A 23517-nucleotide genomic window follows, 5' to 3' on the forward strand; every position below is an offset into this window, starting at 1 on the left:
GGGGCTGTTGGCACCCACTGGCCCCATCCCTCCCACCCTTGTCCCCCCCCCATCCCATGCGGCACAATGGACAAGGTCGGACCCACAGCCAGGGGTCCCATGCCCCAACCAGGCTCTATGTGCCCCCCAACTTCAGTGTTCCCCCCCACCCAGTCCAGCACACAGCAGTATAAATAATCAGCTTTAATTGTCTGTACAAAACTCTCCGACTATGAAAATACCGTTTAAAAAGGCAAGGCGGGGGGCAAGGCAGGGGGCTATGTACAAGAGGGGGTGAAGCAAGGGGATGGGGGTACCCACAGTCATGTCCCCACCCCAGAAGCCCTGTTGCATCCTGCCATCCCTTCTCCTAAAGGCAGCTCCTAACTGAGGGGACTGGTCAGTGCTGGGGGAGGGGGGACAGGCTGGGGGTCCCCTTTTAGCTACCATGGGTATGGATGGGGGGAGATGAGGAGGGGGCCACCATGGAGTCAAACCTCTTCCCCCCCAGTATCATGGGGGCAAAGCCAAGGCGCCCCCAAACCCCCCTGCAGCAGTGGGGCCGGGTAGGGATAGCGGGAGATGGGAGGCGAGGATGGGCGCCCCCCTGTGCCAGGGCATTGGGGGGTACTGGGTGGCACGGGGGCCAAGCAGCATCCCAGAGCCATGCAATACTGTGACAGTGTCACTAGAGGTCCCCACGTCCCATCACCCACGTTGGGCTGGGGACAAGGACAGAGCCATGGGGGGGGTGGGACAAGGACAGAGCCATGGAGGGGGACAAGCGCACCCGGGGTACCCCCATGTGTGTGTATCCCACACCAGGACCCTCCACCCCTGTCCCCGGTGTCACGGGGGATCACCCTGCCTCTCCTCACCCACCCCTTCACCTTAAAACCCCATCCCATAGAAAGGGGTCCCATCCCAGGGGAAACTGAGGCACGTGCCTCCCCGCATCCCAGCCCCGCAGGGGGTAGCAGGGATGCTGTGCCCCCCATCCCCATCTATCCCGATGTGACGGTGGTGCCGCTGCCCAGCTTGATGATCATCTGCTGGCAGTCGTGCAGGGTCCGCTTGTCCCCCAGCTTCTCCAGCGTGCGGGCGGCCTCGGCCAGCATTCCCACCCGTTGTCCCGGTCCCGAGAGGAAGCTGGGCGGGAGGTAGCAGCAGGCAAGGAGCAGGGCTTCGGCGTGCTCCCGTGGGGAGGGGTGGCTCTCCGGCTCACCGGCTGCGAGGGGGAAAATGGGGTCAGACCCAAGGGTGACACTGCAAGCCACTGACCCTCCCTTGGGTGCTCTGGTGTGGTGATGGAGACATTCACCCACCCCATGTACCACTATGGGCAGGAAGACCACAAAGCTACTGCGGTGATGAGTGGGGTGTCCCAGGCCAATGGTTTGGGTTGGAAGGGACCTTAAAGTTCATCCAGTTCCAAGCCCCTGCCACGGGCAGGGACACCTTCCACTAGAGCAGGTTGCTCCAAGCCCCTGTGTCCAACCTGGCCTTGAACACTGCCAGGGATGGGGCAGCCACAGCTTCTCTGGGCACCCTGTGCCAGCGCCTCAGCACCCTCACAGGGAGGAACTTCCTCCTTATCTCCAACCTAAATCTCCCTGTTTCAGTTTGAACCCATCACCCCTTGTCCTATCACTCCAGTCCCTGATGAAGAGCCCCCCTCCAGCATCCTTGCAGCCTCCTTCAGACACTGGAAGCTGCTCCGAGGTCTCCATTCTCTTCTCCATCTGAACACCCGCAATTCCTCCCCCTGTCAGCACATTGCCCACCTGCTTTGCTGCCTTGCCCCCCTCTCCTCCGCAGGCTGCGGTCCAGCAGTTGATGGGTGCGTGTGGGGCTGGCCCGGGCCATGAGCCTGGCGGTGGCTTCATGCAGGAACACCTGGATGGGGATGGGGACAGTGAACACAACTGGGCGCTGGGGATGCAGGGACAGGCCAGGAGCAGGGGTGAGGGTCTCACCCGGCGCATGGCGGGGCGGAGGGTCTGTGCCAGGCGCCGCAGGCTGCTGAGGTCCTGCTGGAAGCCACGGAGCTCGAGGGCGGACGCCTGGTAGAGGCAACTGCGCTGCTGGCTGGCGCTCATCTGCTGCTGCCACAGGTTGGTGCGGGTCACCAGGAGCAGGTCGCACAGAAGGAGCTGGACAGCCTGGGGAGGCGAGGGGAGTGGGGTGAGCAGGGGGATGTAGGGATGGAGGGATGAAGGGATGGATGCAGGGAGGGATGGATGGAGGGAGGGACAGAGGGATGGAGGAATGGATGATGGAGGGATGGATAATGGAGAGACAGAGGGATGCAGGGATGGATGATGGAGGGATGGGTGGATGGAGGAATGGATGATGGAGGGATGGATAATGGAGGGACAGAGGGATGGAAGAATGGATGATGGAGGGATGGATGATGGAGGGATGGATGATGGAGGGATGGATGATGGAGGGATGGATGATGGAGAAATGGATGATGGAGGGAGAGATGAATGAAGGGATGGATGAATGGATGGATGGAGGGAGAGAGGGATGGGTGGATGGATGGATGGATGGATTGACGGATGGAGGGAGGAATAGAGGGATGGAGGGATGAAGGGAGAGAGGGATGGAAGGATGGACGGATGAATGGAGGAACAGATGATGGATGGATGGATGGATGGATGGATGGAAGGACGGATACTGAAGAGGTCCCTGCGGGCAGGCGCTGCTGCGCGGGGCCGCCGCCGGGCTGCATGGCAGGGGCATTGCACTCCCAGTCTGACACATGCAATGCAACTACAATGCACCCCTGCGAGGGCCAGGGGCACCTCCCGCAAGGGCCGGGGGCTCCCCCAGGGTGGGTGCCCGCCTTCTCCCCACCCCTAACCCCAGCTCACCTTGTCGATGGTGGCCTTGGGGGGGCTGCCGAGCTCCAGGCTCTCCCGCAGGCACCCGCTGGCCTTCTCGCAGTGGCTCAGGCTGGCCTGGCTCCCATCCTGCTTGCTCAGCATGGCACGGACAGCTCGGAATGCATGAAGGGCAGCGCGGGGCAGGGGCTTGCTGCAAGCGGGGGGACACACAGTCATTATGGACCCCGCAACGAGCATGGCTGTGCCAACCCTTAATGGAAGGGAGGTGTGTGATGAGCTGCCACCCCCCTGTCCCCAATGTCCCCAGCACTCACTCTGAGCTCTGCAGTGCCCGGGGCATGGTCTCCACCAGCGGGTACAGGCGCTCGGCCCCCTCCTCATCTCCCCGCAGCCAGTGAATAACGGTGCCGATGATGGATGCCCACCACTTGGACACGGGATCGGTGCCTGCGGGGTGGGATGAACACAGGAATGGGGTGTCCACATCTCTGCTGGCCCCCCACATGTATTGTCCCCATAGAGGGGGACAAACCAGCCTTTACCTGTGACAGCGGCCAAGCCGGAGCTGATGGAGGGAGCGGGGCTGGTTGCACCACTCACATTGGAGCAACCATTGAGGAGCTGGAGGTACTCGAGGGCATCAGAGAAGCGCCTGTGGGAGAGCGGCCATCAGTGGGGCTGGCCCCATGGTGGGTATAGGGAGCGGGATGCCCACCCTGGCACTCACCCCTCTCCCTGGGCAGTGGGGCGGCCAGGCTCGGGCATGGCCACACAGAACAGCGCCTTCTCCAGGAGGTGCTCACGGAAGAGCTGGGTCACCTGTGCCAGCGGGTCCACTGCGGCACAAAGGGGTGATGAGCGGGGACACTCCAACCCCGAGACAGGGGGGTTTGGGGGGTCCTGGGATTACCTGGGTTGCCGGCAGAGCTGTAGATGGTCTCCCTTGGGACACCTTTGACAGCCCAGTCCCCATCCACGAAGAAGCGGTGGCCCAAGGGGTGGCAGAGCCACTGCATGGCAGGGGGCACGGCCCCACCGTGGGACAGAGCCACGCGCCGGGCGCTGCACAGGAAGGGGCGCTGTGGGGAGAGCAGGGAGTCAGTGAGGACCCCAAGAATGGGTCCCATGGGACACACAGAACCCTCCCATCCCATAGCAGAGGGATCTGCCCTGCTCTCACCGCCAAGAAGTGGAAGCAGCGGTGCAGGCTGGCCTTGACCCGCAGCGCGGCTGCCACGTAGATCTCAGCCAGGGCAGCCACGGATACGGCATCACCGGCGCACTCAGCCAGGTTCACAGCGCTCAGTGCCAGGTTGATAGCCAGGAGGTGCCCCCCGGCCTGCTTCCCTGCGGGAAAAGGGGGGGGTTCAGTGTGGTGCAGGGTGGGGGGGATTCAGTGGGGTGTGCGCCCCCCATCCCTCTGTGGCACCACGTCCGTACCGGCGAGGTGGAGCTGGTGCAGGCGGTGGTACGCCATGGCGGCGTCACGGGCGCTCTGCCGGACGTGGGCAGGCGGCGGGGGGTCCGGGCGCAGCCCCCCGGCGCGGGCGGCCAGCCAGCGCCCTACCCAGAGGCGCTGCAGGAGGTGGCGCAGCAGGGTCCAGAGCAGGCTGCAGGCCAGGTCCCCGTGCGAGGCGGGCAGCGGCCGGCCCAGCGCCGCCAGCGCCGTGCGCAAGTGCTGCGCCCCCTGCGCAAAGTCCCCCTGCACCGCGGGGACAGGGCGTCAAAAGGGGGCAGAGACACAGCACGTGGAAGGGGCGGGGCTGGGGCATGTGGAGCGGGGCTTCTGGTGGCGGGGTGGGACGGGATAGGCTGAGGTTAGAGCGGGTGGGAGGGGCTAATCGCGGTGGGCGGGGCATCACATAGGGCTATGGGCGGGGTGTGAAAAGGGGCGGGGCTAGAGCACGTGGAAGGGGCGGGGTTGTGGCGTGGGGGCTGGGCTTCTGGTGGTGGGGTGGGACGGGATAGGCTGAGGTTAGAGCGGGTGGGGGGCTAATCGCGGTGGGCGGGGCTTCACATGGGGCTATGGGAGGGGTGTGAAAAGGGGGGGGCTAGAGGATGTGGAAGGGGCGGGGTGGGGCCAGGTGGGCGGGGCTACTGGTGGTGGGGTGGGACGGGATAGGCTGAGCTTATGGTGGGCGGGGCTACAGCAGGGGCGGGGCTTCACATAGTGCTATAGATAGCATGTGAAAAGGGGCGGGGCTACAGCACGTAGAAGGGGCGGGGTTGCAGGCAGGTGGGCGGGGCTTCTACTGTCAGGGTGGGACGGGATAGGCTGACGTTAGAGGGGATGGGCAGGGCTAGAGCAGGGGGCGGGGCTGCACATAGAGCTATGGGCGGGGTGTGGAAAGGGGCGGAGTCAGAGCCAGGTGGGCGGGGCTACTCGTGGTGTCAGGGCAGGACGGGATAGGCTGAGCTTGGAGCCGGTGGGCGGGGCTAGGCAGAGTGGGCGGGGCTAATGGCAGAAGAAGGGGCGGGGCTAACGCAGGGGGGCGTGGCCCCGATGGGGCGGGGCTTACCCGGTCGAGGTCCAGGTCTGCCTGCCGGCGGTGGCGCCAGAAGAGGATGGAGGGCTCGGAGTGGGGCCGGGTGACGGGCTCCCCACATACGAAGAGCCGCACCACGGCCCCCAGCACCAGCGCCGCGTTCAGCGCCCAGAAGGCCAGCGTGGGCCACAGCCACTGCGACCAGCCCCACGGCTCCTCTGTGCAGGGATGGGGTCAGCGCTGCCACTGCCCCACACCCCCCCCTTGGGTCTCCATCCCGGCAGCCTTCATCCCGTGCTCACCCCAACAGCCTCCACTCCACTGGTGTCCAACCCAACAGCTTGCACCCAATGGCTTATGCCCCGTGTCCCTCTCAGCATCCTGCACCCCAATTGTCTCCCATCTCGGACCTCCCTGCTGATGGCCTTCACCCCATGTCCACCATGACCACCTCCATTCTGATGGTCTCCACTCCTATGGTCTCCATCTCAATGGCCTTCACCCCATGCCGACCCCAACAAGTAGCCCCCATCCCAACATCCTGCACTCCAATGATCTTCACCTCAACAGCCTCCATCCCAATGCCCTCTGCCCCATGCCCTGCCCTCCTCCACCCCACCTTTATCCCAACAGCCTCCATCCCCAATGGCCTCCACCCCATAAGCCCCCATCCCATTGCAGTGCTTACCGACGACGGCACCAGACTCAGCCATGATGCTCCTGCTGGCTCCAGCGGTGCCCGAGCTCCTCACAGGGGCCGGGGCCCCCCCAGACCCCCGGAGGAGGGAGGCCAGGGGGTTGAAGGAGAGGCAGAGGAACACGAAGGCGCACAGGGCCATGCGGGACCGGTCCAGCATGCCCTGGCTGCTGGGCGAGGGTGGTGGGTGCTCCTGCTTCACCTGCACGGGCAGAGCTGCTGTGAGCCCCAGGCATGGGGCACAGGGCACATTTGGGGGTACAGTGCATGAGGTATGGGCATGGGGCTTGGGTGCAGCAAGAATGCACCCCAGAATGCCCCCACATCCCTTCTTCCAGCCCCAAATGTGGTGAGGAGCAGCCTCAGAGAGCAAGACCCAGGTTCTCGGCTCCTTCCCCCATCTGGTGCACTTTGCTCTTGGTACCCCCAGTGTGATGCAGCAGATCCCCTGCCCCATGTGGGGCACAGGGCCCCCCCCACACCTTGCCATGGTCGCAGAGGGGACTATCGGGCTCCGAGTCGCTGCTGCTGTTGCTGCTGCCCCCGCTGAACGAGAGGGGGCTGCTGTGGTTGGGTGAGCCCACGTCCGACGGTGGCGGCGTCAGCATCTCCATCACCTCCGCCTTCACCACCTCCATGGGGGCCTCCGCCTTGGCCCCCCCGCTGCAGGAGGACACCAGGTCCTTCAGGGATTCTGTGGGGAGCGGAGTGAGCTGAGGGGTGATGGGGGGGGGGATACAGCTGAGCCCTCCCAAGACCTTCCCTCCCAACTCACTGTTCTTCTGCATGGCCATCTTCAGGCTGAGGTTCTCCTGCTTCAGCTTCTGGTTGTTCTGCTGCAGGAAGCGGATGTACTCAATGGCCTTCCTCAGGATTGCCGACTTATTGAGCTGCCGATGGGAAGAGATGGCTCAGAACAGAAACCAGCTGAAGAACCCCTCCTTGTCCCACCGCCCCTGAGCTCCCACCTTGGCCTCGGTGCCCACCACCAGGTCCTTGAGCTCCACGATCTTGTCGTTGATGGAGGAGCGGTAGCGCTTCTCAATGGCGTTGTGCGCCGTCCGCTTCTCCCCCCTGCTCTGCGCCAGCGCCGGCTTCCCGCTGGGCGCCAGCCGGTTGATGGGCAGCTTCTCCGTGTCCACCACCAGCGGCACCGTGGCCAGGATGGTCCCTCCGGTTACCAGTGCCTATAGGGATGCGGGATAACATCAATGGGGATCCTGGAGTATCACCTTACCCTGGAGATCCCCAATGGTGGGACCTACCGGCACCTGCAGTGGGGCAGCAGAGCCGCTGGCACTGGTGGCCAAGGAGGTGATGCTGGAGGTCTTGGCACTACCAGCATCCGTCTTGACGGCCGTCAGCAGCAGGGAGTCAGCCTTGATGAAATGGGGCTGCAGCAGGACCTGGCGGGCAATGGGGGGTCAGTGGGGTTTGGGGAGCCACCAGGACCCCCCACCCCTGTCCCTGCGCTTACCGGCACCGGCTGGATGTGGGATGAGACGGGCTGGGCTGTAGGGGCAGCGGGGGGCAGGAGCTGCTGAGGTGCCACGTTCTGCACTGCCAGGGGCTGGCCAGGCTGTGGGGCGGGCAGGGGGCTGGGGAGGGTCTGCCCCACAGCCCCAGGCTGCACGGCTGGGCATGGAGCAGAGCACAGTGTTACTAGACCCCCATCATCCCAACCCTCCAGCAAGAGCCCCCATAACAAACCCTCACCCAGTTCCCCCCATAAACCCCTTCTATCCTCACCGGAGAAGCTGTGCTGGCTCTGGTAGCCCACCACGGGCTGGGGGCTGAACTGGCTGGTGGATGTAGGGATGAAGCTGGGGGTCATCATCACGCCGGGCTGGGGCTGGCTGCTGGGCACAGCTGCCGGCTCCTCCTTTACACCCGGTGCTGGTGCCGGTAGGATCGGGGCCGGGGGCTGTGGGGTGAAGGGAACCATCCCGGGGGGCCCCGGGTAGACGCTGCTGGTGGAGGGGGGAGCCTTGGTGGAAGGCAGGAAGGTGCTGAGGGTGCCCGGGGTGGGCGGCAGCCCCGGGGACACGGCGCCATCGGGGACACCGAATGAGGAGTCAAACAGCCCCGAGAAGTCATTGTCGGGTGCGTTGATCAGCTGGAGCATGTCTGCAAAACAGCCCCCCCCCAACGCCATCAGCAATGCACCTGCCTCCCAAAGGTGCCCACCTCACAGCTCAGCATGTTGGGGATGGATTCCCGTTATCCAGGGGCAAAATCCCCCGAGAGCTCAGGGATCTGCGGTGCCCTGTTCCTCACAGCCTCCCAGACACCCCATCAGTGGGAAAACTGAGGCAGGGTGCTCACATTGGCCACCAGCAGACAGAGGTTTCCAACCCATCTGGGGGTGCCAGGGTGGATCTCAGCCTGCCCTTGAGGTTGAGGGGGACGGAGATGGGTTTGTGCCATCACATTCGTTTATCCCATACTGGAATCCCTGAGAACAACCCTGTGTTAAGGGGAAGGGGTGCTCATGCTGGGACACCCGGGATGTGCCAGACCTCCATGGCACCCTGAGGAGGGCAAGTGTGCGGTTAAACAGCTTCAGGGGGTGCAGGGTGCCTGCCCTGCTCACTGGGACGCCCCCATCCACACACCCCAACATCTACACATCGGGGTGTCCCGGGATGCTCCCACCACAGCATAGTGGCACCCTATGGCGCACCCACCACGGAGCACAACCCCGCGGGGTGCATCACCCCAAGAGCATCCACAGCAGTGACCCCAATGGGGAAGAGGATGAGGATGGCAATGGGGGGGGGGGATACCTTCAAAGGTGCTCCCCATGAACGCGGGTGTGTGTGGGGGGGGTCCCCGCAGGAGGTTCCAGCCCCGCGCGGGGCCGCAATGAGGCACCGGGACGTGTCGGAGCCGTGTCGGTGCCTCCTCCCCTGCAGCCCTCCCTGCGCTGCCCGCGCCAGGCCTGGAGCGGGGCCGGCCATGGGGTGATGTGACTCCGCCAATCGCCGCCCGCCACCCCCAGACAGCCCCGGGGCCGCGCCGAGGTGAGCCCGGCCGCGGGGCACCCGCCGGCACCGGCGGCACCCGTCGCGGTTACTCGGGGTCAGGCTCCATTAACTCCTTCATCCCGGCCCGAGGTGATGCTCCGCGCTTGGTGCTCAGCACACAGAGGGGACGCATCACAAGGAGACACCCCGCAAGGAGACAAGACACCCCGCAAGGAACAGGGTCTTTCCACAGCCCCGTTCCCTCCCTAAAAGACATCCAGCCCAGCGTATCCCTTTCTGCACTGATGTGTTCCCAGGGGGGCTCCCATCCTCACCCCAGGGTCTTTGTACAGCCCCATTTGCCCCCCTAAAAGACATCCATCCATGGCACCTCTCTCTGCACTGGCACTTTTCCTTCTGGGGGGCTCCCCATCCCATTCAAGAGACCCCCAAAGCTGCCCCATGGTCCAGAGGTAAAGATTTGGGGTGCAGAGAGGGGATGCTCCATCCTGTATCCCCTTTCTCCTAGACACCCAGCACCTACTATATGCTGTGGCACCCATGCTATGGGCACCCAGTACTACCACCCTGCCCATGGGAGCCTATGGGGCAGAGCCACATGGATGTGGGTCCTGGAAGGTGGCACAGGGATGGATGACCCATGGCCACCCATGGCTCACAGAAGGTCAAGCCATGTGGGTGAAGCGTGGTGCAATTCCCACCCTTCCCAAACCATGCCAAAAGCAGATCTGCTCCAATTGGCATCGGGATGAGCTTCCACCTCCATCCTAGATCCTGGAGGAGAGACCCCATAATAGGGCTGGAGTTGGAGAGCTTGGACAGCATCATGCCCACCTCGATGCATGTTCCACCGGCTCTGTCGGTCCGTGCCGAATGGCACGGACCGGCAGAGCCGGTGGAACATGCATCGAGGCAAGCGCAGGGCTGGCCAAGGGCCAAAACCCCAATTTTGGGCTAAAATCACGTTAATATTGCACCCAGCACCCATTAGACCTCATTGCCATGATGGTGGGGACCTGCTCCCCACCAGCATCCCCATCCCATCGCTCCCCATCCAGGCAGATGGGTTCTAATGGATCCCAGTCCCTGGGATGCTCCGTTTAACCTGGTATAGAGCTTCCCCCCCCACCCCTTCCCCGCCTCCTCTTCCCTTCACCCCATCCCGGTTGGACGGCTCAGGGAATCCTGGAGGGAATGACCGGGAGTAACCCCGCCGGTGACGTCATGGAGGGGCGGGGTTACACGCGACACGATGCTGAGACCGTAGAGGTGGGGGGGGGCTCCGTCGGGGCTGTCCCCGTACCGGCACCGTCAGCTCTGGGGGTCCCGGTGTCCTGCACCCCTCCGATTCCCATCGGGATCCCGCTTGTCCCCCCATTAACAGAGCCCTGCGCTGATTCCATGCTCCAGCAGCTCCATGTTCCCTCCCCATACACCGGGCCCGGTACCAAGCCCGGTATCTCCGGTTGTGTACCAATGCACCGAACCCGCTACCTCCAGCCCCTGTACCGTACCGAGCCCGGTCCACCGGCCATGCACCGAGCCCTGGTGATGCACCGACACCGCTCCCGCGGTCATGTCCCGGTCTCCGGTTCTCTGATCGTGCATCGAGACACGTCTCCCCAGCCCCGGCCATGCAGCGAGCCCGGTCCCGACCGTCCTCCGACCCCCGGTATCGCACCGACCCCGGTATCGCACCGACCCCCGGTATTGCATCAACCCCGGTCCCGACCATGCTCCGACCCCTGGTATCGCACCGACCCCGGTCCCGACCATGCCCCCAGCCCCGGTATCGCACCGACCCCGGTCCCAGCCGTGCCCCCAGCCCCGGTTAAGCCCCTCTCGCCGGTGCCCGTGTCGGGACGCACCGTCGATGTCGCTGAGCAGGGCCGTGTCGATGTCGCTGGCCCCGGAGAGGCCGAGGGACGGCGTCAGCCCCTCCAGGGCCGCGTCGTCGAAGGCGAGTGCGCTCATCGCGGCGGCGGCGGCTCCCGGCAGCGGCTCTAGGAGCGGCGGGGCCGCCCGCCCGCCACGGCCATGGCCCGGGAGAGGCAGGAGGGAGGAAGGGGACGAGCCGCCAAGTTGCGAACCGTGCCCAGACCTGCTACCGGCGGGGGAGGGACGGAGGGACGGAGGGAGGGAGGGAGGGAGCGGGTGGAGGCGGATCCGCTGCCGCGTCCCGCCCCGCGGCCGCCCGCCCGCCCCGCTCCGCTGCACCGGGACCCCCGGTAGCACCGGGACGTGCTGGGGAGGGTCTAGAGGAGGCCACGGAGCTGCTGCGAGGGCTGGAGCAGCTCTGCTCTGGAGCCAGGCTGAGAGAGCTGGGCTGGGTCAGCCTGGAGAAGAGAAGGCTCCTGAGGGGGAGACCTTAGAGCAGCTCCAGTGCCTAAAGGGACTACAGGAAACCTGGAGAGGGGCTTTGGACAAGGGCCTGGAGAGACAGGACAAGGGGAATGGTTTTAACCTGCCAGAGGGGAGATTTAGATTAGATCCAAGGCAGAAGTTCCTCCCTGTGAGGGTGCTGAGGCGCTGGCACAGGGTGCCCAGAGAAGCTGTGGCTGCCCCATCCCTGGCAGTGTTCAAGGCCAGGTTGGACACAGGGGCTTGGAGCAACCTGCTCTAGTGGAAGGTGTCCCTGCCCGTGGCAGGGGGTTGGAGCTGGAGGAGCTTTAAGGCCCCTTCCAGCCCAAACCAGGCTGGGATTCTATGCCCAGGGCAGGCAGCGAGGCAGGATGCATCCCCTGAGCCTGGCAGCAGTCCCCTGGGAAAGACACCAAGCCCTGGGGACAGACACCAGATACCAGGGCTGGGCTCTAAATACCAGGGCTGGGCATTACACACAGCTTAGCCCTGGCTCGGGGCACATGTGGGAGCAGGCAGGAGGGCTCGTGGGGAGGAGAAGGTGTTGGCAGTGGCTGCAGGAGCCCTGAGCACATCATGGAGGCCACAGGCTGGGGCGAGCTTGGACTGTATCACCTCTTGAGGCTGCTCTGGACATCTGCCTTCCCCCTCACAGTCTGAGGTCCAGAGCATATCGCAGCCCTGCTGCCCTATAGCAGCATGGCCCAGGGTAGGAGAAGCTCCCACCATCCCAGTCAGGGGCTGCTGAAGGGGTGATGCTGCCCTGTGAGCCCCATCCGCCCTCCTAGGAGGTGCAGGAACCAGGAAAACCACTGGTGCCATTGGGGTCAGCCCCGTGGCTGCCCACGGGTGGTGGGTCTCAGTGTGGGGGTCTCAGGGTACGCCCGTGCTGCTCTGCCCTGCAGTGCTGTGGGGTTTGTCCTATTGCTGGGAATAAGGAGAAGAAAACACATTGGAACATTGACCCCGTGGAAGTTTGCCCTCTCCTCTGCGTGCCACCGCGCTGAGGTTACCTGCGGCTTCATTAAACCTGGCTGCACCATAACAGGGGTTGGAACTAGATGATCTTAAGGTCCTTTCCAAGCCCAACTACCCTACAAAAACCTCCGCCAGCCTCACTGCCTTCCATGTGGCAGCACCCCTGTGCAATATGGGGACACCCCAGTGCAACACTGGCTCAACGGGGACCGCGCCGAGCACCCCCTGTATGCACATGGTGGTGGCAAAGCTGAGGGTTCACAGCCTGGCTGGGCCCTTTTGCACCCTCACCCCACTCCAGCCTCCTCAAGCTGGGTCATTAACCTATGCCCGAGCTGGGGACGAGCCCAGGAGCCCTGGCTCGGCTCCATGCTGATGGCAAGGGCAATGTCGGCAGCACGCAGACCGCTGGCGGCAGCGTGGACATCTCTCACCCACAGAAGAACCCTTGACAGACCCACAACCTGCCATGGGGCGTGCAGGGGGGCTCTGTGCTGTCCCCATGCTCCTATTCAGGTCACCAGAGAGAAGCCAGGCTCATGGTGTGGAGGTTTCCCTTGCTCAGCGCGATGCAGGAGGACAGGGCAGGGGAGATGGATGTGCTGTGGCCCCACGAGGCTTTAGAGCAGCGTGAACATGAGGGTCACACAGCTTTAACAACCCACATAACACCCAGGGCACAGCATTCCCTGTGGAGACACGGATGGGGGGAAGGAATCACATGCATAAACACAGCTCTATTTTCACACAAAGCCACATTTTGCAGTGCCCCATCCCTGATCCCCCCTGAGCCAGAGCATCCCTGCACCCCAAAACCCCCCCCCATAAAGCATCTTTGCTTTGCTTTCCCCGCAGCTCTGTGGGACCAAAGCAGCATCCTGCGCTCCACGGGGAGGACTGAAGCCGGCGGGATGGGGCGGGTGTGTTTGGAGGGCGATGGATGCAGCCGGGGTGGGGCTCCCCGTGGTTGCGGGGTAGGGAAAACCCCGCCTGTAGGACCAGGCCCGTGCAGCCAATAAGCGCGGCGGCCCGGAGTGGAGTGATTCTGCATCACGGCTCAGGGCCCGGGATTACATCATGTGGGTCCTGCGGGGATGGCAGCGGGGCCACGTGGTTGCTCCGGAGTCGCTGAGAAGCTTTTTCCTGAGAGGAAACCGCAGGGATGAGATGGCAAAACAACATCCATGAAGATGGATGGGCTCCGGGCGATGAGGTGGATGGGCAGCTCGGGTGGCTGCGTTGGGCTCACTGGGCATGGAGCATCACTGGTGGCAGCGATAGGCTCCGGGATGTGCTGTGCTTCAGCTGCATCCCAAGGCACCTGCATGGAGCATCCCACATCCTGCTCCTCTAAAACAGTGTGTTCAGCCCTGCGATGCGTGCTCCAGCCCCATTCCCAGCCCTTGGCATCCCTCGTGCTCCAGGCGTTGTTTTGTTGCAGCAGAGCCCGGCGTTAATCATTAATTCGTGTCGTTAAACAGATTCAAAGCCTCTTCTCTCCTTCACTACCTGTAACTCTGCTCTGTCAACTATCCCTTCCTGAGCCATGGCTTGGGTAAACACGCAGCCTGGCTCCAGGTGCTGCACAGCCCTCGTTTGGGGTTCATTTACCCAGGGGTGAAATGGGAAAAGGCAAGTTCAAGTGTGGTCACTTCCCATCCGCACCGGGATCCAAACTTGGTGCCTGACACTGAAAAGCAGGGATATACACCCTGTGTGTGGCACACGCGTGGTGGGCAGTGATGTGTGGAACTCCCAGCCCGTGCTGGGTCTCTGTGGGAGCCCTGTGGAGATGAGGGGGTGCTCCACAAACCCAAGGGAAACCATGCTCAGGTTGGGGGGGTCCGGTGTCATCTGGGGGGACGCACATGCAAAACATCCCCACGCTCTTGTCCTGCTCTTACTCTTCCCTTTGCACCCGCTTTGGCTCCTGTTGGAGGCAGAGTTTGGGGTCGGAGGGAACTGTGGGGCTGCAGAAGACAGTGTGGTGCTGACCCTGCTGCCCCTGCACAGCACCGGGAGCTGATCACCCAGGGCTTTGTGTGTGATTCTGCTCCTTTCCCAACAGAGCCAGACCAGGAACCTACCCGAATATACCCAGCACAGAGAGAGACACATGATCAGCGTGGTGGTAAACAAGCTGGGGCAGAGCTGGGTTGAACACATGCTAATCTGCAGCTACGAGGAGCAGAAACCCATCTTTCAAGCTGTTCCACACACAGCCCTTCCCCACAGCAGCTGTAAACCACAGGCAATGAAGTTCTGATCTCCACGTGCAAGACGAGAGATCGAATTGGTTCGGTTCTGGCTGAAGGGATGCTGTCACTTCTCCAGGGTTCCTAGAGGGCTGCTCTTCCTCCTCCTCTGCCCATCAAAATGACAGCCATAAATGAAGACATTGGAACAAATTCCTGGTGGATGAGTCAGGGAGTCGCATGTTGCATGGGCTGGGAACATCACCTGCATTGCAGCACACAACAGCTCCTTGCTTTCTAGGTCACCAAGGATGGTGAAACGAAGTTACCCTCTGGGGACTATCTATTGAGCCCTGAGATATGGGCAAGTGAGAGCCATAAGGTCCCCCCTGAACCTTCTCTTCTCCAGACTAAGCCCCACCAGGTCCCTCAGCCGTTCCTCATCACACTTGTGCTCCAGGCTCTGCACCAGCTCCGGTGCCCTTCTCTGGCAGCACCTCAATGTCTTGCAGTGAGGGGCTCAGAACTGACCCAGGATTCAAGGTGCAGCCTCACCAGTGCCCAGCACAGGGGGACAGTCACTGCCCTGGCCCTGCTGCCACACTGGTGCTGATACAGGCCAGGATGCTGCTGAAGAGCCAGGGCTCTGTCATCTGGAGGAAACCGTGAGTTCCCCAAAGCCCATGTTGTGTTTTGACATCTGATGAGCACCCAACAGCAGCCACAGACCATGTGCATCTCCCACCTTGCTCATCCCATGGTCCAGGCTGGGCAGTGAAGCAGAATGAGACACCACATGAGAGACAGACGGATACCATCCTCCCAGTCACACCAGTAGTGTATTTATTGGAGTAGCTCACATGCAGGAACCAAAGTAGAGATGATTTCTGGAGCAAGTTAAACAATGGCAGATTAATACAGTTGTATTGTCCTTAACGTCAACACTTGCTACATGAATACAGCAACGTTTTAGTGTTGGGTTTGTCTTTTGTTTCTCTTTACAATCTCTTTAAACAGTTACGTCCCCCCCTACCCCATTCCCAAACAAAAAAATATCCAGTATCTTCAGTAAATAAATATTATCCACTTTTATCTGGAAAGCCTACAGCTGTAATATACAGAGAAGCTATGACACAGGTTACATTTGTAGGGTTAACGACAGCTCATGATACCATGTACAGAATGAGGAGCTCGTACTCATAAAAACACAAGAGCAGGGTGGGAAGTTTGCTGTAGGTTTGCCATGGGCTAAAGAGAACCAGCACCACTCGAAACCCAACCTCAGGATGGAGCAGCAACCTGCTGCCAATGCCTGGGGCATGCAGGATGAGTGGATGGGCACCCGCAACACCTCTGGGTGCCTGGTAAGGGGGTTCCTACCTCCTCTCCTCTGCTGTTGCTGGGCTGGGTGCCACCAGCAGCTGAAGGGTTACCTCCAAGGCAGCTATAAATCCACTCACTGTTTGCCTGCTTCATTATTTCCATAAAAATAACTGTCCTGAGCTGGATTTTTCCAGGGTGGGCTCCTCAAGGCTTGTGGTTAGCGCTGAGGAGGTAAACAGTGACTGAGCTAGATGGAGATAGCACGAGCAGTTCCCACTCCACTGGGCTCCCAGCAGCCACAAGCTGACAACTCACCGGCTGAACAAGACTGTTGGAGATGCTGCTGTGTTTGCTCTCCTGGTCTGCATGTCCTGGCCTCATGGGGGAAAGCAGGAGAGCACTGAATAGAGAGGAACAGGCTGCATTGGCTGGGGCCCAGCTCCATAACAGCTTGCTTATGGGGACCATCACCCCTGCCTCGGGTCTGAAACCACGGCCCGGCTCTGTTCTTCCACCACTGGAGGGAAACATCTCGCCACCGCAGCCAGCTCTGCTGAGTCCTCCATTTAAAAGTGGAACCAACCATTTGTATCCCATGAAAGAGAAGCCAAAGGAAGGCAAACGAATGGAAACCACCACTTAAAATCCTTCCTCAGCTCAGAGGTGGGAGAACAGCCCTGGAAAAGGCAGAGCTGACTTGATCAGCATGGTTCAGAGATGGAGGTTGTGATCATCAGAAGGGGAAAGGTATGTTGGAGGCTACCAGAGGGTCCCAGTTAAGGACCAGTCTCTGCATTAATGCTGTTCCCTTGAAGAGACACCGTGCTACGTTTTTATGAGTTCTCCTATGAGCCTTACCTACACGCTAAACACCCTAAACATCTGTACAGCACATGGTTATCTATTACACCTGCCAAGGATGCAGCTGAAATCTACACATAACAATTAAAAAAAAACCCCCAAAAGTCTATATTTAAATAGAAACCATTGATTTCTTACATCTCAGCACATGAAGGGTTAACAGAAGAGGTTAAAAACCACACTGGAGAAGAAAATATATTGACAAAAATAAATATGTGGACCTAGAAGAAGGTATGATTAGAACTTACAGAGGACCCCAATAATAATTTAGTGTCACTGAGTGTCAAGCTGTGATTCCTAATGTGCCTAGAAAGCGCTGGGACGTTATTTCTTATGGGAAGTGGATCAGGCTGTGGCTCCATCCCTCTTCTCATAAGCATCGGAGCCACCCGAGTCCTCTGCCCACTTGCACAGAGGAAGCACTTGGAGTGAAAGCAAAAGGAAGAAGAAATCAAGAGGTTGGTCTTCTGAAGTGAAAACCCCCTTCCCTTTTCCTCACACAGTTTCCACCGCTCAGGTTTTCTGCAGACCACAAGAGGACGGGGAAGATGAGAGATCCTGATACAGGACATTAGGGAAGCTCTAGCGTAGCTCTTGTGTTTGTTAAAGAAGGTTTGGGCTCAACTATCCATTCTGCTGCACGCTCTGGCCCCTTCCAGCCTTCAGGTGCTTCCAGCCCTGATGTGCTCAGCCCCCTGTGAGCCAGCTCTGGTGGATCCAGGCTCCAAATATAACCCAGGGCAAGGCTGTGCTTTTACCAGACCCATCCCGGGTCCCACTGAAAGGATGTTCAGGTTGCCCCAGGCTGAGCACACACCTCCCAAGGCAGGCATCTCCTGAGGGCTGCCCCGCTTCCAGCAAAGCCACTGCTTGTCCCGACCACCCCCTGCAAGCAGTGCCCTGTTTCCCTATGGATAATGTGGGGCACCAGTGGGGACCACGGAGAACCTGAGGGTGCAAGCACTGTACCAACACGTGCTCCGTATGTCCCCTCAGCCCCAGCTTTTAGCTCACCTCTTTTCCACCCCAGTGGGAGGGAGCAGGCACTGACAGCTCTGCAAGCTCAGAAAGGGACCAGAACCTCTCTAGAACAACAACTCAAAATCCCAGTTCAGGTTTAGCGTGACAGCAAGCAGCAGCATTAACAGCACACAGCTCCCCATCCCCTTCTGCTTAGGGGTGCAGGCAGCAGGGCCAGCAAATCCTCAGCAGTGGGGCTCTGCAGGGGGCTCGGTGACAGCCCTGGTGACATCCCTGCCACTCAGCATCATCTGACAACATCCCCAAGCCTGAGCAATGCGATTATCTCCTCCGGCTTGGCAGGGAAGCTGGATTAACATGCTTAGAATCACCTGATGTGGCCATTTACAGGGTCAATGTGTTTCAAGGATTTAGGAGAGAAAATACACACTTCAAACGCCCACAGAGCTTTTTGCATCGACAGGAACACCAACAGTTCATCCTGTGCTGGTAACGCTGCTCGGGCGATCACCAGACACCGTCTGAAATCAGAGCAGCATCACAACAGAAGTTTGTGGCCACAACTGACATGTCACAGCAAGGCAGGAGCTGGCAGCGGGGTGGCTGGCAGCCAGTGTCTGAGCGTTGGGCTCAGCTTGTGTTACACAGCAAGGGCAGTCACGCAGCAAGGGCAGTCACACAGCAGCACATAGGTGCAACCAAGGCAGACAGTCCTGGTGCTTTCCATTAGCCATGGAGAGGATGAAATAGAGAGAAACCCTCTGCAGACCCCCATAGAAGGGAGAGGGGCAGCAAGTGGGGAGAAGAGGCAGCTTGAGCCCCAAGCTATCTCTATCCTCACGGTGATTTTTGCCATACTATGTTCTGCACAGAGAGTTATGGAGCAGTAAAGAGGGACAAGTTAGTGCTGCGGGGTGGCTACATACAGAGGGATCCTGGAAGAGGATGCAGGAGAGAGGAGAGACAAGCAGGGACAGCACAGAGCGACATCTGAGCTGGGACAACCTGGCAATCCTGCACCAAACACTTCCCACCAAAGATTAATGTGACCCCTCACAGACCATCAGTGCTGCAGCCAGGCCCTTGGGTAAGAGGTTTTATGTGTCACAGCCCACCAAAGCGTGGTGTACCCTAGAGAATATGAGCTGAAATAACTATGCTCTGATAAAAGCTTCTATCACGTTCACCTCAGCTGTTTATAGCACAGCTTCTTGGTGCGGAATAACTTCCGAGAGAGCTCAGCACACACCAGCATCCCGGGAAGCTCAGACATGCTGAGCCTGAACAAAGTGGCTGGTTGCCTAAAACGATGAATGCCCTGAGGAAGAGGAGGCTGGAGCACTGCTGCCTGCACAAGTGTTCATCTGATAAAGTGCCTCTCTGTCAGGACAGGAGGTTCTCCCTGCCATGCCGTGTTCAGCCCTCCCTTTGATCCTGCCTTCCTGCCCCACTGGCTTCCTACCAAGGAACATGCTGGGGGATGCAGCGATGGCTGGAGCTGCCTGCTCCAGCTCTGCTTGTCAGCCCCGCAAGGCAGGCATCCATGCTGGAATCCCTTCTGGCAGCTCTGGGAAGAGCAGCACTCTCAGCCATGCTTCTGGCAAAGCAAGGGAAGACGCTTGTTTGCACAAGGAGGAGGAAGACTGCAGCCCCACAGGAGCTGGGAGTTAATAAAGGGGCAGAGGTATCAAAGGACGCCCCAAAAATTACAAGCAACACGGCCACAATCATCCAACACTTTCTCAGGCCCAAACCTAGAAGGAGATGAGGAGCTTCACCTCCAGCACAAGCAGGCATGGCCAATCCCTCCATGGTAACCATCTCCCTCAGCATTTTCATACAAGCTTCTATGAGGTTTGTCTCTTCTTCTCATACCTACCACCAAGACCCAGCATGTCTATCCTAGCAGGCATGGCAGGGAATCCAGGAACCTCTCTCAGTTCACACCCAGTCCACAAACAAGTCCCATCCATCTGCATGGATGTTATTTACAGCAGCTGAGACAGTTCTATAGTCACTTCAGGAGGAATCTAAGGTAAGGAAAAAAAACAACCCAGCTATTTTAAAAGGCAAACACAGGAGGAAAAAGCCCTCATGCGAGAATGCTCTCCCAAAGAGCAAAATGCTTCAAGCACCAACCTTACAGCATCCCTTTAGCTGTGTTTCGCATTCTCACCCACTGCCAGAGCTAGCGGACATGGCCAACAGCCTGCCTTTAAATTAGAGCAAGCCCAGATAAAACACAAGGGGAAAAAAATACACCCTGCGAGATTCAGAATATGAAGCGCCACACAAAGTGGGGAAAAGCGACCACCATATGGTACCAAGAGATGTGTGAGTGGGAGAGTAAAGGATTTTAACTTGTGAAGCACATGTTGAAAGGGGGAACAGTTGTTCCTTGCTGTCGAATCCGACACGAAAGCCAATCCATTACCATTTTATCTAAAAATAAAGACACACTCCTCCTGAACATTCCAGCTCAGTCAATTACATGCTGATCGACAGAGCAGTCTACTTGGCAGGACCTGCCTACAGAAGAGGATGATCCCTACATAAATTGAAGGACAAGGCTGCTCTCTCCCCTCTGGGCTTTTGTTTCAACCCAGTGTGACGTACTCATGCATTCTAAAGGGGTTTTCAGCATCAAGAGCTGGTTTTGTGCAGCTGGGATAGGAAGGAGGGGATTAAGCGAGTGCTGGAGAATCGTGGTCTGGCAGGAATAGTGTTGGACTTAAATAGAAAGAGTCAGCTCGTGGGGGTGGGTTGTTTGGGGAGGGAAGGGAGGGGGAAAGAGAAGCCATCTATGAAATCAGGAGGAAGGAGGTCGTTGTTATTGTGGGAGGACAGAGTGGCCGTACAGGGACATTCGCCTGCAGAGCACAGGGGTGGGAGGCTGGCAGAGGGTGATCTTCACAGTGCAAAGAGGGCGTCCTCCGAGCGCTCCTGCTTTTTCCTGCTGGAAGGATTTGCTGGAGGGGTGGGGGTTTCCTGGGGAGGGGAGGGCAGGTTGGGAACCATCTCCGCCGCTTTGGCTCGCTCTTCTAGAAATTTGTCAAACTCTGCAATGCAAAAACAAGAGAAGGAAAACAGGTAAGAGCCAAACGCAGGTCAGCAGGGACTCAAATCCCAGTGCCTGGCGTCGGGAGGCACACATTCTTGTACAGCCTGATTTCCACAGGAAAGGGTAGAGTGTCCTTTGAGACACCCCACCTCAGGCAGCAGAGGGAATCAATCCCACGCTATGCCATCAGCTGTCACAGAAGCAGGGAAACATCATTCCAAAGGGCTTGGGGACGCATTCCTGCTGGCACACACACAGTGCACGGCCAAGGGAGATGGCAGGAAAGCACTTACAGCCGGGAGGGCTCCTCACATCATTTCATTTGCTCTTAAATGCTCTCCTCCCGCCTCTCCGAGTGCAGAAGCATTTGCTGGGGAACATCAGGCTGGGAGAAGCCAGCATCTTGGCAGGGATCAAAGCGGATAACTCAGGCTGTGCACTAACCAGAGAGCAACCCACAGCCATGGGCTTCTCTGCTTACCTTCACTGGTCACTCCTTCTTCTGGTTCGTTTCCTTTCTGCAATGGGAACAAAAAGATGTGTGAGCACACAGGCTTCACCTTCACTATTATCCTCTACACACATTTAATGCAACTGTACAGTTTCCACCACTTGTTTCCATGTGGTAACTATTTGAGCAGGGTGACCTGGGGAAATCACACAGCTCCTGCGTTGGGAGGCCAATGGTGACACATTTCCCTGTGCTGAAGAGCAAGAGGATGAGCACTGCAGATGCTATTGAAGGTTGCTGGTGGATAGCTAAAATTGCCCTGTTGGACCAGTGCTGTTTCCACTTCAGTCAGTAAGGTCTGGTCAAAACCTGAGCTGTGTGAGTCACACAAACACTGGACAAGATGACATGTTCTCTGTCACAGTGTCAGGACTGTGGTTTGCATTGTCTCTTCAAATAAAATGCACTTTTAGCTGACAAAGGACACGTGTCACAGAATAGTTTGGGGCCAACGTTCCTCCTGTGGGAATTCATTTGAGATTTCATACCAGATCCAGCAGCTTTCCTGACGCCCATGCTGTACAAGGACAAGCCTAGGGTGGGCTGGTTGAAGGATGCTGGCCCTGAGCTATGAAGGCTGGGATGCCAGTGCATTTCTACCAGCCGGGTGCATTGCAACAGTGCTTTAACAAGGAAATTAAAAGTCCAAGGATGTGGCATCCTTGTCAATCCATCGGGGTGTTAAAGATGGATGAAAATACTACTTGAAAACCTGCTTTGAAAAAGAAGAGTATTTCTCCATACTCTGGGTTCTCTGCCAGGAGAATGGGAACATGCTGGTTGGCCTCACAAAGGGTTTTAATGCCTTCAGCATTACAGCCACCTCGAATCTACTAGCTTTCTACTGCAGAGGTTTCCAGAGGAACACGCAGCAGCCACTGCTTCACCTGCAGAGGTACTGTTAGTCCCAATGTACCCCAAAAAGGGTAAGGAAATAAGTAATAATTAGACAACCTAATCTGTAACTTCCTCAGCTGAAATGAACCATGAACAAAAATGAAGGGGGGGGAACCCAGAGTGAAACCCAAAACTCCAGTCCAAACCTTGTCTGCTTTGTTCTTTTTGAGCAAGACTAGCTGGGGGATGACAGATGTGCAGAGCTACCTCGAGATCTCTCCATAAGATCTTCTCTCTTGCTAAGTTCATTTAAATGGCAAAGATAAAAGTTTCCTGTTTAAGCAGAGGGGACATGCTACGTTTACTGTGTTTCTTTAACAAAATGAGGCCAGTTTGTAATTCAATTTGAAACTGACTTCCTGGACCCAGGCCTGAAAAAACTACCTGCAGCTGAAACCCAGGGACATTTCTACCAGCGCCAAGCTCAAACACTGAAACCCAGAGTCTGCTGAAGCACTTCAGGAGGCTTTGGAGAGGAGAAGCACTTTCTTCCTCTCAGCACAGTCAGCTCCTCTGGTCTGACGTGCTGGAGCGTGCCTGCAGCTCTGCTGCCAGAGCCAGGGAGCAGAGCCTGAACCCCCAGCCAGGAGCTGAGCAGGCAATAGCGAGGGGCTGGGGGAAACCTTAAGGAGTAGGGAGTTACCTAGGGACAATATCTGAAGTTGGAAGAATGGAAGGAGATGATCTGACAAAGGGGAGACTGAGATGAGCTCTGAGGCAGAAGCTCTTCTCTGTGAGGGTGCTGAGGCGCTGGCACAGGGTGCCCAGAGAAGCTGTGGCTGCCCCATCCCTGGCAGTGTTCAAGGCCAGGTTGGACACAGGGGCTTGGAGCAACCTGCTCTAGTGGAAGGTGTCCCTGCCCGTGGCAGGGGTTGGAGCTGGATGAGCTTTAAGCTCCCTTCAACCCAAACCAGTCTGGGATCCTGTGATCCTTAGGAATATGGTGACCACAAGGAAACAGCTCAGTTCACTAAAACCATGTTTAAAGGAAGTCTCAAACGTGACCCACCACCCGTCTCCAAAATGCACTTGGTTAATTTGAGTCAGATGCTTACATTAAAAAGAGAAACCAGAATAAAAGTGTACCACTGCTTAAACCACTGTGTGCTGGGACAGCAAAACAAACTCCAGAATGAAGGAAAAGCTACTTTTAGTTCTGTGTTTCGTTTGTTTAATAATTACCAGACAACAATCAGCCAGGAGAAACTGAAAGTTATAAACACTGAAGAAAGTAATAATAAAGATTTATCAGAGTCTATTACGAACCATGTCATGATTGCTTGCCAATTGAACAGAGACATCTTGATCTGAAAGGAGGCTAAACCCTGATCTAGCATCTTTTAGAATCGTG

At 58.5% G+C, this 23517-nt stretch overlaps 2 protein-coding genes across 4 annotated transcripts in view; both read right to left on the minus strand.

Annotated features, from left to right (window-relative positions):
* Positions 1 to 168: 168 nt before the first annotated feature.
* SREBF1 (sterol regulatory element binding transcription factor 1) lies at positions 169 to 11295 on the minus strand. Its single transcript, XM_030484468.1, has 19 exons — positions 10867 to 11295; positions 7761 to 8138; positions 7489 to 7646; positions 7277 to 7417; positions 6980 to 7198; positions 6787 to 6901; positions 6494 to 6705; positions 6003 to 6213; positions 5348 to 5532; positions 4269 to 4530; positions 4009 to 4175; positions 3739 to 3907; positions 3556 to 3664; positions 3371 to 3480; positions 3143 to 3275; positions 2856 to 3018; positions 1956 to 2141; positions 1764 to 1875; positions 169 to 1207 (listed from the first exon to the last, which is right to left on the minus strand). The coding sequence occupies exons 1-19, from the start codon at positions 10970 to 10972 to the stop codon at positions 984 to 986; spliced, it is 3360 nt and encodes a 1119-aa protein (XP_030340328.1). The 5' UTR covers positions 10973 to 11295; the 3' UTR covers positions 169 to 983.
* A 4057-nt stretch (positions 11296 to 15352) lies between these two features.
* TOM1L2 (target of myb1 like 2 membrane trafficking protein) overlaps positions 15353 to 23517 on the minus strand; it is a 58331-nt gene continuing 50166 nt past the window's right edge. For all 3 annotated transcript variants that reach the window (XM_030484473.1, XM_030484472.1, XM_030484471.1), the window contains 2 exons: positions 21240 to 21276; positions 15353 to 20756 (listed from right to left, as the gene is read on the minus strand). In XM_030484473.1, the coding sequence (XP_030340333.1) occupies positions 20608 to 20756; positions 21240 to 21276 (186 nt within the window). In that variant the 3' untranslated portion in view covers positions 15353 to 20607. The remainder of the gene's footprint in view (positions 20757 to 21239; positions 21277 to 23517) is intronic.

This window comes from Strigops habroptila, chromosome 4 (assembly GCF_004027225.2).
Source record: "Strigops habroptila isolate Jane chromosome 4, bStrHab1.2.pri, whole genome shotgun sequence".
NCBI lineage: Eukaryota > Metazoa > Chordata > Aves > Psittaciformes > Psittacidae > Strigops > Strigops habroptila.

What these genes read in the sequence shown, in the direction of transcription:
- SREBF1 (XM_030484468.1), bottom strand. Translation starts at nt 10,972, where the DNA reads ATGAGCGCACTCGCCTTCGACGACGCGGCCCTGGAGGGGCTGACGCCG. An exon ending in GCTGCTTCCACTTCTTGGCG is followed by an intron (nt 3,908 to 4,008) that starts GTGAGAGCAGGG and finishes CTCTCCCCACAG; the next exon opens with CGCCCCTTCCTGTGCAGCGC. An exon ending in CCCACTGCCCAGGGAGAGGG is followed by an intron (nt 3,481 to 3,555) that starts GTGAGTGCCAGG and finishes GCTCTCCCACAG; the next exon opens with GCGCTTCTCTGATGCCCTCG.